Source organism: Neomonachus schauinslandi, chromosome 3, assembly GCF_002201575.2.
Source record: "Neomonachus schauinslandi chromosome 3, ASM220157v2, whole genome shotgun sequence".
NCBI classification, from domain to species: Eukaryota; Metazoa; Chordata; class Mammalia; order Carnivora; family Phocidae; genus Neomonachus; species Neomonachus schauinslandi.
In genome coordinates this window covers 36,712,238-36,725,960 of record NC_058405.1, presented here as the reverse complement: position 1 = coordinate 36,725,960, position 13,723 = coordinate 36,712,238, and the positions used below count along the sequence as shown (strand labels likewise).

The window sequence follows — 13,723 nt, the reverse complement described above, 5'->3', positions numbered from 1 at the left end:
AGTTGGGAAAATGAGGAAGAAGCATGTTTGTTTTAATAAAACATCATTCTGCCTCCTAGAATGACCACATCTGATTAGGAAAGTAGTAAACCAATCAGATTCTGTCAGATGAAATATCCTGTCTTTGACCTCTTTGATACTGCCACGAACTATAAAACAATTGAATGAATTGTAGCCATGAAATTATCCATGTCACAAACACTGGTCTCTCCTTTTAATTGCTCAAGAAAAACAAGCCTTTGGTAACTTTAGTTACTGTATGCTACAATACAAAACGAATTACCAATAACCATTCCTGAACTAACTAATATACGGCCAGACATTGTTCGCATAGCAGTTTGATGTTTATTTCGATTCCTGTAGTTCTCTTTGATCTTCTACCTCTTTTGACATCAGTAGGTAAATCTACAGAAATCCTTGTTCTTGAAGAATTTTCATCTTAGGAAGTTCTCATTCTTGCCCTCTGATATAAAAATAACCACTCCAGCAGATAAAATCTCTCCAAAAAAAGAGTAAGTCAAGGTTGCTTGATGACTACCACACAGGCACCTGCTCTCCCAATATTCAAAGAAGCCATCTGTTGAAAAAGATGAAACACAGTTTAAGACAAATTTTACTGTCATAGAAAAGTATACAAATTGTAATATATTTAAAACACTCATATGTGTGAAAATCATAAATGCATGTGCTTATATTTTCCCAGTTTAGTCACAAGTAGGACAATAAAAATGGAAACATTGAAAATGGCTTTTACAAAAGAGCAATGATTTGCATGTTGAAATTGTTAAAGCTTGCATTCATTTTTGGAATTTTTAAGGCAAGTAGTAAGGTGTTTAATGATTTTTAGTGACATAAAGATGCTATAGTAAAGTTTTCAGCAAAGATTTATTTCTGGGCTTGCATGGACACATTTGTGATGGTATTTCATAGTGGTATCTTGGAGTATATTTTGGATGAAATAGCTATTACACTTATTGAAATCATCTTGAACTTATTTGCCCAGATATTATACTGACTTAAATGTGTTATTCATTTATTCTAAACAGAGACATACAATGAAGTAACTTCTATATTTTGTCATAAATAGACCAAAATTATAATTGCTATAGTACTTATTTAAAAAATTCCAGCTTATGATAGTCATTGAGATGAGAATTGAGATTTTTTTAATAATTCCTGAATATGAAATTGGCTAGAAATGTATTAAAAACAATAATTTGTACAGTTTGTAATGAAAACCTATTCCATGAAGGTAAGCCAAGATTTTAATAATTTGAGCATTTTGATATGGATGATTTTTATTACAGTTTTCTAAGAATAATTTATGCACTTAAAATATCAGAGTAGGGTAGAAATTAGAGGATATTACTCCAAACTGAAAAGAATGTGAATAAAATATAAGAAATAAAACAACCAAGAGCAAAATAACCTCAGATCACATACATTATCTTATTGATTGAGAAAGGACGTGGTCTCACTCTCTAAATATGAAAATTACCATCGTATCTACAGTTCTTTTAAGTGTACTTACTTTTACCTGCCATCCCTTTGCAGGATAAAAAGAAAAAAAAAAAAAAAAACACAGCAACTTCCCATATGATCTATTTTTACTCATTTGTGTTAAGAATAATTTTTATGGATCGCCACATCACCTTTATAATCCCGTCATGTATTGTTATCTTTGTATGACAGTTATGTGAATAGAATGTCAGGAGACGATATATAAATCAGTGTTCCCAAACTGAAGTGTATGTGACTCCAAAATGCACACACTTTCCATTGTCCCTTTTTTAGTTTCCAATGATTTTTAAGTATTGTTTCACATCAGAGTCACCTAAGGAGCTTTTACAAAGTATATGTGCTCATGGCCCAAAACTCAATAGGAATGGGAGGAATACCAGGTGGTTGTATTTTTGAAAACTTTCCCATGGGCGCCTGGGTGGCTCAGACGGTTGAGCGTCTGCCTTCGGCTCAGGTCGTGATCCCGGGGTCCTGGGATCCAGCCCCGCGTCGGGCTCCCTGCTCCGCGGGGAGCCTGCTCCTCCCTCTGCCTCTCTCTCTCTGTCTCTCGTGAATAAATAAATAAAATCTTTAAAAAAAAAAAAAAGAAAACTTTCCCAAATACCCTCTGATGTTTGTTCAACACTGAGAAATCCTGTGCATAGTTTCCAAAGTATAGAGTGAATAGCTTTACTTTGTATCTGTCTCTGCATGTACATCTATATCTCCAAACATGCATGAGTGTGTTTGTACAAATGAACCTTTGCCCTTTTTTTCCCAAAAGTGTGCTGTTCCTCCTGTGTTTCCAGTGTCAGATAATGACACCACTCTCTACTCAGTTGCTCAAGGTAGAAACCTGGAGAACATCCATGACCTTTAGTTTTACCTCATCAACCTTACATCTGAATAATCATCGGGTCCTACAGTATCTCTCCATCCAACGTGATTATACCCATTCCTATGGTCTGCAGCCTCGCTCACATTACAATTCTACCTTGAGCGTGAAGGCTTGCAGAGTATGTCTCCACAGGATATGCCACTTTGGCATATTAATTATTTTGAATTAAAGGTACTTGATAGATGTCTGGTACAGGAGGGACTCTCTTGACTCTTGGTCCCCCTGAAAGCAGGAAATAAATCTCCAATGTGAAAGGTAACTTCCCTTACCAGGATGATAGAAGGCATCCTTATTACCAGAGATGGAGAATTTAGAGCCAAAAAGCTGCATAAATAAACCTTGTTATTTCTTCAGTACTTTACTACCACAAGCTCAAATCCTTGGCTTGTCAGTTTGTCACAAATTTATCATTTTGTCTAAAAGGTATAAAGCTTCCGGCTTTGGCCACTTCTTTGGGTCTCCTATTTTTATGGGGTTCCCATACGTATAAAACTACATTTTTCTCCCGTTAATCTGTCTTAGTTTAATTATTAGATCAACCGAATAACCTAGAAGGGAGAAGGGAAAAGTCCTCCACCTCCACAGTGGATTGGTAAAATATCCTCCTAACGAATTTCTCTGACTCTAACCTTGCTTGCTCCTAATGATTTTTCACATCCTATCAAGTGCAATCATTTTAAAACGCAATTCTGATTATTTCCTTTCCCTGCTTAAAAGCTTAACTCCCACTCAGCCTTATTGTAAAGTCAAGATTCTACCGCAAAGCTTCTGGCCACGCATTATTTAGATCCTGTTTATGTCTCCAAACTCCGTGCTCACCCCTTTATTTTTTGCATGTTATGTGTTCTTCCTGCAATTCTTCACAAATTCTTTTCCTCAAACCAAACCACTCCCCATATTTTCACCTGGTTAACTACTACCTACCTGTCAGGCCTCATTCTACATGTCATTTCCTGAGGTAAGATTTCTCTACCCAGCACACTTAGTTTCTATCATAGTGCTAAGTATTTTCCTTACCACAGAATTTATCATGCTATTTTGAGCATTTGATATATTCTACATACGTACATTTTAAATATTTAAGAGAGCCTTTCCCCTTTCCCCCTTAGCTCTAACTTAATCTTATTTAATACATATATTTTTTTTTTTTTAAATCTGCTGTGCTCTCCCTCCAAGATTATACCTTCAGCCCTAGAATGACATCCTAAAAAGGTTGGCCACAGAACCAATTGGAAAAAAAAAAAAAAAAAAAAAACAAAAAAAGGGAAAATATAGATATCGTACCAGGCTCCCCTAGAACTTATTCTCAATATCTTCTACAGTAACCCCTCCTTGAAGGGGGAATATGTTCTAAGACCCCTAGTGGATGCCTGAAACCATGGATAGTACCAAATGCATTATATACTGTTTTTCCCTATATGTACATACGTATGATAAAGTTTAATTTACAAATCAAGTACCAAAAGACATTAACAACAATAGCTAATAATAAAATAGAATAATTATAACAATATACTGTAATAAAAGTTTTGGGAATGTATTCTATCTCTCTCAAAATATCTTACTGTGCTGCACCCACCCTTCTTGTGATGATGGGACATGATAAAATGCTTACGTAATGAGATGAAATAAGATGAATGATGTCAGCATTGTGACATAGCATTAGGCTACTACTAACCTTCTGACAATACATCAGAAGGAGGGTCACCTGCTTCCAGACTGTAGTAGACCGCTGTTAACTGGAAACATGGAAAGCAAAACTGCAGATAAGGGGATATGACCATGTATCTGTTGTGTGCAAATAAATGAAACCCACGCACAGCAGACCAAACTGAGTTGCAATAATTCTCAGCTACTTTATTGAAGAAATATTCACATTATCTCTTGCCCCACACCAGCAACTATGCTAGACTATGGGGAGATGATAGTAAATCACACACTATTTTTCTTTACAACTGCAGGTGGATGCAGCATGACAGCACTGTGATGATGTAGCAAGACAACACATGAAAGGGTGGTTTTACCCAGACCAGGGGGGATGGAATAAAGTTCTTTTTTTATGTCTTGAAGCACACATATTTTTTTTCCAAATAAAATAGAAGAAATAAACCCAGTGTTAAATGACAAAGTCAAATTTATTCAAATACATACACGCCCATGTACACATGTAGGCATGTGTTCTCAGTAAAACTATCTAAGACATGAATCTGGGAATTGCTCCCAAATCTATTAATATTATTTCCTATTAGTTAGCTTGGGAAATGTTCTAAATATACATTCTTGGATATTTTAATATAGTTTATTTATTCTAATGCTCAGCCATTTGGGGATGCCAATGATAAGTAAGATAACCTATTGGTTTTGTCCGTTTATGGGGTAAATGGAGGGAAAGTGACAGGCATTATCCTGCCATATGGGATTTTTTTTTTCTAGGGACCTAGAATCCTGAAAATCTTCAAAGGGATCTTGTGTGGGTCTGCTGATGGTCTCTAGAGAGTCTTAAAAATATAAATAATGAAAATATATGGACTTAAAATCTTAAAGTAATTTAAGAGCTTTAAAATGAATGTTTATTGTACTTAGACAAAGTTGTTATAAAACATTTTAAATACCACCTTGTTGTTTGGAAGATAGTATATGATCCAAAAAAGTACAATAAAATACAGATGAGGGAAAATGTTCTTCAGGAAGTTTTTACCTATTATTACTACATACATTATTTTGATTTCAGTTTTAGAAGGATGATAAGCATAATGGCTCATTATTATAAGTATGTAATGAAGATTATATTCTATCATTGATAATGCCCATAAACTTCCTTTATTTAATGTTCATTTGTAAAAGTGGCACATTTAAAATAAATATCATTGAACTGGTACATTTCCTTAGCAAATCAACAGTCATTAATCCATGCTGTAACACGAGGGACTCAGAAAAAGAAGAGGTTAAAATATATCTTCTAAAATTTCAGTGTGATAATTATAATCTTCTTTTATATTTGCTGCTGGTCTTTGGATGAAGAATGCTTCTTCTCTTACAGTTAAAGTAAAACATAGAAAATCACATGACCCAGTTCTCCAAATACTTCTCCTTCTTTCATTCATTCTGCTTTCTTTTTTCCTTTTAGCCAAATTCATCTATCTTCATTGAAATCAAAGAGTTTTCTTTCAGAGAAGGGTAAGATTCATAAGGCAGGCGCTTTAGTCTGGACATTAGGAATTTTGTTTTGTACTTCAGAGTCAGCCTATCTCTTGAACATATATCATCAAAACTGGCCCAATCAAGGAAGTTATGTGTCTTTAAAAGTAAGTATCTTTAAAAGAAATTTACTCCAACCAGTGTTCAAGTTCTTCAGATAAACTTTAGTCAATTTCTGTGACCCACCCCACCAGTAAATAGAACCCTCCATCCACTGAAGATTGTTACAAGATGAGGTTCCTATTCTGATTCAATTAAGGCAGGCTTTGGAATCTCACTGCACCCATTAATGGAAATGATGTATTTGTTTGCTGGAATGGTATCTTGCTTTTAGGTTTCTGATAAAGGGGAGGAATAATAGACATATTGAGAGATTTGGAAAAGAAAGAAGGAAAATAGAAGTTGAATATGAGGACGCAAGTCTGAGAATATGTCCGTTCCCTCCATTATAAGCAAGGTCACAGTAGCGATACAGAATAAGGTGTCTTCCATTATAATTAAGTTGCACTGCACTCATTTTCCCCCAGCACCCACACAGGCAACACAAATCTTCTAGCTGTGTGACCTGAATGGGAGCTACATTATTCTAGCATGATCCTGAGTCTCTAACCACAGTGTACTATATATCAAGAGATAACACCTCACTTAAGATCGGCCAATTATTTCACTCTGTCTTCCTGGCCAAAGTGATTGTCTGGGAGTGAGCACTTTCTACATGATCGATCATTTAGAGATCTTTGCTGTTTTGCTTTTGTTTTCTGTTTATGGCTGTGAGGATTACTACTTGGAGCTTCCAGCAGCTCCGCTCCATGGAAAATTCTCTCTGCAGTAGGTGAAAATGGACCTATCTGATAGGACCTAAAGATAGTCAAGCAAAAATAGGAGGCAGAAAGTTGACTTCTGTAGCTTTCCATCTTCTTGTTCCAGTTATCTCTAAAACCAAATATTCTAAAGTTAGGTTTTTGTGAACCAATATATACCACTTTGTTTTCTGTTTGTTTCAGCTAATTAAAATTCAGTTCCTGACTGTCGTTATTACTTATAATAAAGTGGAAATCCCAATGAGGCATGAATGTCATCTTTTAATATGAATTTTATTAAAGTGTAGAATACATAAAAGTACACAAAAACATGTGATTTACAAAATGAACGTGACGATGGGCTAAATCAATCACTTTGGGCTCAAGGAAATTTAGAAGGAAGTAAATGAAGTAAATTCTTGTATTTGAAGTAAATTATGCTGGCAACAGTCTTACCTGTGTCCACTCATTTGTTTGTGGATCATAGGATTCCATAGTGTTGAGGTATGTCTGCCCATCATAGCCACCAACGGCATATAATCTGTCACCAAGGAGACAGACTCCAACAGCATCTCTGGGCATACTCAAAGGAGCCACCATGGTCCATGTGTCTGTTTTGGGATCGTATCTAAAATGTAAGGATAATAGGATATAGCATATTCTAATCACATCCAGCTTTTACTATATGAATGGTACTCTTTCAAAAGCACACCATGAGAAAAAAAAACTACGTTTTTTTTCTAGAAGCTCAATCATTTGAGCAGATGTTCAAGAGTTAATATCCACAATGTCTGGCTTTCTAAATTTTAAGGTATATTAAAAATATACCTTGACTGGATGTCCAGGTACTCAACAAAAATCTACATCATGATTTCTTCCACAAGGAAGGCAGATATGTAAATAACTACTGTCCACTGCAGAATGAGGTTCAGTAAAGCAAATATAAGCCAAGTGCTGTGGTAATGAAACAGAAGTAATGGTTAAAAATCTGGGAGAATTATGGACTTCTCCACAGTTGAAGTCTGCTGTAAATCAGGTCTGAAGGTATAGCTAAATTTGCTAGAAAGAAAAGGAGACATTTATGCGAAAGAACTGTAGTGTTAATAAAAAAGCATGGCCAACTTTGAGGAAAGCAGGGGTGCAGGGTGGCTAAGTTCAGGAATAGATGAAGGAGCAGAGTGCCTGGAAGGGTGTTTTTTGATGGGCTTATGGTTTGTGTGATGAGTAAGAAGGTGTTTTGTGTTTTAATAGGAAAACCTGGGGAAAATAATTACAATGTGACCAGAACTGTGCTTTAGTGGCGTTCTTTGGGATTCACTTTAAGGGAGAGATTGGTAAATCAAGAGATTGAAGCAGGGGGCACAAGTTATTATTACTGAACCTAAACCAAAAATAATTTAATTTCCAGAAAGTCTGACTACCATGCATTACGTATGGGTATTTTGTATTTTGAGTGGCAAAAGCCTGAAGAATACTTTCGTGAATGTACTTTACTGTAGCTAAGAATGAATGATTAAACCACTTCTTTGCCTTTAACCTGCACGTTCAAGGTCAGATACAGAAATGAAAAAGCTAGTAAGAGCCCGGCAGAGTAAATATAAAAGAAGACTGGGTGAAAGTTTGTTTTTTTTTAACAGATACAATAAATATATTTTTAGTTTGTTTTTCCACTCCAGTCTTGTGTTTCACCAGTTGAAACTTTCAACCCACAGACTCCTAAAACAAAGAAACAAACACAAGCAAAAACAAAAACAAAAAGCCACCTACATGTTTATTGAAAATAAAGAAGGTTGTTACAAAAGAAATGGTTAGGGAGGACCCCAAGGGTCGGAAATTTATATTTCTCTATATTCATGTTATCCAAGATGTTACATGCATTTACACGCCACGGTGGGAGAGGTTGTGACAGCCAAGATAATCTACGTGAAATGAGAAATTTGTTGAATGCCTGCAAAACCAGGCAAATAAAAAAGTAATTTTACATGCTATAGTTAATAAATGTAAAACATCACAAACACAGGCACATATAGACACACACAAACACAATCTATGTCATCAAAACCTTTATTTAAACTTAACATGAAGAAAAGACAAACTTACCATGAACATATAAAATATGAAATCTTTTATATGAAATATAAAAGATTTTTTAAAATAAGGACAAAAGAAAGAAGAGGAGGAGGAGAAGGAAAGAAGATACCTCAAGGAATCAGATAGGAGAATCCAGAGAGTGGAATGTTTTATTGGATAACTGACTGAATTCTCCAACAAATCAGTAGCAAAACAAACAAGCAAACCCCCAGTAATAATGAACAGATAATTAGGAAGAAGTAGCTGTTCTAAATGAATTGTGATTAAACATAACAAAAAAAGTAAGTGAATCTTATTTGGATCCCAGTTCAAATAGACCAACTTTTAAAGGATGTTTGAGACATTTTGAAAATTTTAATATACCCTGGGCATTAGATTTTAATAAGGAATTACTGAAGTTCTTATTAGTTCTGATAATAGCATTGTTGTTATGTTAAAAAAAAAAAAAGTCCTGATCATTTTTGGTTGTTTGTTTCTGGGATGAATTCAAAAATATTTTAAGCTAAAATGACATGTTTGAGAATTTCTTTGAAATACTTCAAAAAAAAAAAAAAAGAGAGAGAGAGAGAAGGGAAATGGAATAAACAAGAATGACACACTGGTGATCATGGTTGAAGCCGGGAAATGAGTACAGGGAAGTTTACTGTATTGTTTACTTTTTTGTTTGTCAGAAAAGATCTGTAGTAAAAATAACTTTAAAAGTAAGAATGTATAGGGCGCCTGGGTGGCTCAGTTGGTTAAGCGACTGCCTTCGGCTCAGGTCACGATCCTGGAGTCCCAGGATCGAGTCCCGCATCGGGCTCCCTGCTCGGCAGGGAGTCTGCTTCTCCCTCTGACCCTCCCCCCTCTCATGCTCTCTCTCTCTCATTCTCTCTCTCAAATAAATAAATAAAATCTTTAAAAAAAAAAGTAAGAATGTATAATACACTTTAATTTTCAAGGAAAAGCGAACGTTCTTTACACTTTATTCATCCTTCAGTAAAATCCAGCCTGGCTTTTGTCACAATCACTTCACTTAAATAGCTTTTTCTGAAGTCATACTTTATCCCACATTTAATTGCTATCCAGCTCTATAGAATTTTTTTTCAACTATTGTCTGCAAAGCAGACTTTATCACTTTGCAAAAAGGCAGAAGAACTGAGAAAATAGCCAACACTAGGGCATGGAGCAATAATAATAAATGAATTTCTGAAGACTTATGAAATTTCAAGTGAAACTCAAATATTGAACAATTCTCAAATACTCATATTCCAGGAAAAATAAGAAAACACTAGTATGTCCTATGTTTAGGTGCACATTTAGAAATAATATTCTACACTTAGAAATAGATATCACTTTTTTATATATATTTTACAAAATTCCTGAAGAGCACTTTAAAAATTTAATGCATTCTAGAAAATCCAGATCTTTGGATTAGATGTGCCTGTCTTCAAATCTAGGTAATATCTTTTTTTTCTTATAATACAAGCTTTTAATTCATATATGGAAATGGTGAAAATTTAAATTTAAATTTCTATATTGTAATCCAAAAAATGAAACCAAACCAAAACAAAAACAATCCAACTCCTCCCCACCCATATACACACTCTCTCCTGGATATAGAGGAAGTAATTACATAAATACAAAGTTACCTACTAGTGGTTATCCTTGTTTGCAAATTAATGAATCTAAATTGATTTTTCTATATTCAGAACTCAATGGATTCACCTCTCAGCCTGAGGATATACAAAATTCTTACCCCCATAAATGAAATAGACAACTTTTTTTAACCTAAGGAGAAGATCCACAGATGTATAGCCATTTTCCAAACAATTATTAACAGTGAACAGAGTCATTGTCAGTTAACATTTTTGATGAAACTTAGTCCTAAACGTTACTTTTTCCTCTGGTTCTTTATTTAAAAAAAAAAAAAACAAAAAAACAGGGCGCCTGGGTGGCTCAGTCGTTAAGCGTCTGCCTTCAGCTCAGGTCATGATCCCAGGGTCCCGGGATCGAGGCCCACCAAGGGGCTCCCTGCTCAGCAGGAAGCCCGCTTCTCCCTCTCCCACTCCCCCTGCTTGTGTAAATAAAATCTTTAAAAAAAAAAAAAAAGAACAAGGCATCAGGGGCAGTGGAGGGGTTAGAGTAGCTGTCCTTTGTATTTAGACTGTCCGCTTTTCCTACATCTCACCTTGGCTTTCGTGGTCAGAGTGTGAGCTCTGTATCAGGGACTCTATTAAAGTTTGTAGCCCTTAGACAAGAGAAGCACCAGTATGTAGGGGCTAAAATTGGCTGTAAAATGAAAACTTGCTGAAGGCATATGAGAGTCACAGAATAAAACTGTGTCTCATTGAAAATCCCCACTGAAGTTTTTGAGGTACCATTAATTTTTTAAGCCCTGTTTTTTTTTTTTTTTCTATTAAGGATGAAAATTGATCTTAAAATATTTAAAGAGAAGCAGTTTTTAAGTACGCAAGCCTTACTTCGGGAACAAATAGAATTAATACTCATTTTCCTAAATTTGTACAAGCAATATTCAACCAGAAAGCAAATTAAACAATATAGAAGTGATTTGTAGCCAGGTTTGTTTGCCTGTAAAACAAAATAAAGCAAACAAGAAAACAGAGAAATAAGATGAGATCCATGCTGTGAAAATGGATACACAGCTCTGGAAAGAGAGGCTTTTAGATTTCCAGTAAATGAATTATAGAATCTATGTTTGAATTTTCATAAATTATTTGAATTAAGCAATTAAGAGTGACAATAATGCTGCTCAAAATACATTCTATTTTTCCTGTAAAGAAAATCAACATCTGTCTATCAGGTCTCATGAGATTATGACTTCAGAAATGCTTACATGATGGGAAAGGAAAATAAATTAATTCTAATAAAATTAATTTTAAAAAACTTAATAACTAAAAATATTCTTATAAACATCGTAGTTCAGATATTTTCATATGTATGCATATCTAGTGGGTATTTAGGAATAGAATTTCTGGGTCAAAGAGAATGCATATTTTGAAATGTGGTAGATACTGCCTACTGGTATTACAGAGTCTGGGCCAATTTGCACTCCCACCATGAGTGTAATAAGAGTTTCAGTTGCTCTACGTCTTCTCCAACATTTGGTATTAGCTATTTTCATTTTAGCCTTTCTAGTAGGTCCTGGTATGATATAGTGATTTTAATTTTCATTTCTCTGATGCCTAATGACATCAAGCATTTTTCCCAATAGTCATCTTTCCAAGAGTTCTTGTTAAAATCTTCTGCCAAGGGGCACCTGGGTGGCTCAGTTGGTTAAGCGACTGCTTTCAGCTCAGGTCATGATCCTGGAGTCCTGGGATTGAGTCCCGCATCGGCCTCCCTGCTCGGCAGGGAGTCTGCTTCTCCCTCTGACCTTCCTCCCTCTCATGCTGTCTCTCATTCTCTCTCTCTCAAATAAATAAATAAAATCTTAAAAAAAAAATCTTCTGCCAAGAAGATTTATTTATTAGATTTATTTATTAGAAACAAGAATTGGAATTGGGCACGTTCTGCATGGAGCACTGGGTGTTATACACAAACAATGAATCATGGAACACTACATCAAAAACTAATGATGTAATGTATGGTGATTAACATAACAAAAAAATAAAAAAATAAACAAAGCCTTGTTGGTTTTGTTTTGCAAATATTTTTTCCCACTCTCTGGCATAAATTTTTACTCTTCATGCTATATTTTGAGGAAAGATTTTTTATTTATTTGTTTTTAAAGTAATCTCTACACACAAAATGGGGCTTGAACTCACAACCTCAAGATCAAGAGTCGCATGCTTTGCTAACGGAGCCAGCCAGGCACACCTGAGGAAAGGCATTTTGACAGTAATATTTCTCTTATGGATGACTCTTGCCAGATCCAGTTTAAGTAATCTTTCATATTCCTCTAACTGTGAAGATAGCCCCCTCTTATATTCTAAAAGCTTTGTTTCATATTTACATCTAAAATCCATCTTGAATTGATTTTTTGGTGAGATGAGAGATGAGCTAAAACTAATTTTTTTCCATATGAGATACGCTTTTTTGCCTTTGCCATAAATCAAGATTCCTTATATGTGTGATCCTATTTCTGCAGTCAAATGCTCTACCATGTGTGATCCTATTTCTGAACACAAATCTGTTTTGTCTCTTGTTTGCACTAGGCCAATGCCATAGTGCCTTAAAGTAACTTTACAATTAGTTGTAATATCTACTACTTCAAAGTTTTCTTGGGATTTGGGGCCCTTTTCATTTTTATTTAAATTACAGGATCAACTTTTCACCTTTACATCCACAATCCATACTGGACAAGCATTTACAATTCAATAAAGATTGCAATGAATCCATAAATCCCTTTAGAGTACAATTCATGTTTTTATAATATTTAGTCTTCTCTTCCATGAACATGGCATTCCCCTCCATTTACTTAAAACCTTTTTTTTATTATGTTATGGTAATCACCATACATTACATCATTAGTTTTTGATGTAGTGTTCCATGATTCATTGTTTGCATATAACACCCAGTGCTCCATGCAGAACGTGCCCTCTTTAATACCCATCACCAGGCTAACCCATCCCCCCACCCGCCTCCCCTCTAGAACCCTCAGTTTGTTTCTCAGAGTCCATAGTCTCTCATGGTTCCTCTCCCCCTCCGATTTCCGCCCCTCTTCACTTTTCCCTTCCTGCTATCTTCTTCTTCTTCTTCTTTTTTTTTAACATATAATGTATTATTCGTTTCAGAGGTACAGGTCTGTGATTCAACAGTCTTACACAATTCACAGCGCTCACCATAGCACATACCCTCCCCAATGTCTATCACCCAGCCACCCCATCCCTCCCACCCCCCACCACCCCAGCAACCCTCAGTTTGTTTCCTGAGATTAAGAATTCCTCATATCAGTGAGATCATATGATACATGTCTTTCTCTGATTGACTTATTTAAACTTTTCTCAAAGTTTTATTTTCTATTTAGAGGTAGCACATATATTTTGTGAGATTTATTGCTAGGTATTTTTTTCAACTTTTTAATGGCAACTTTTATACATTAATTTTGTTATTATTGCTTGCATGTAGAAAATATAATTAATTTCATATATTGACTTACTATATAGCAACCTTATTAATTCACTTTTTAATTCAAATAGTTTCTAATTACACTGTGGTTAGATTATCACTAGATATTTATTATGTAAGCTTGAATACTGACAGTTTTATTCATTCCTTTCTAATTATGAATTTT

At 35.0% G+C, this 13,723-nt stretch overlaps 1 protein-coding gene across 2 annotated transcripts in view; it reads right to left on the bottom strand.

Moving 5' to 3' along the window:
• Positions 1 to 517: 517 nt before the first annotated feature.
• Positions 518 to 13,723, bottom strand: part of KLHL1 (kelch like family member 1) — a 352,516-nt gene continuing 339,310 nt past the window's right edge. For both annotated transcript variants that reach the window (XM_021697925.1, XM_021697926.1), the window contains 2 exons: positions 6,853 to 7,024; positions 518 to 577 (listed from right to left, as the gene is read on the bottom strand). In XM_021697925.1, the coding sequence (XP_021553600.1) occupies positions 518 to 577; positions 6,853 to 7,024 (232 nt within the window). The remainder of the gene's footprint in view (positions 578 to 6,852; positions 7,025 to 13,723) is intronic.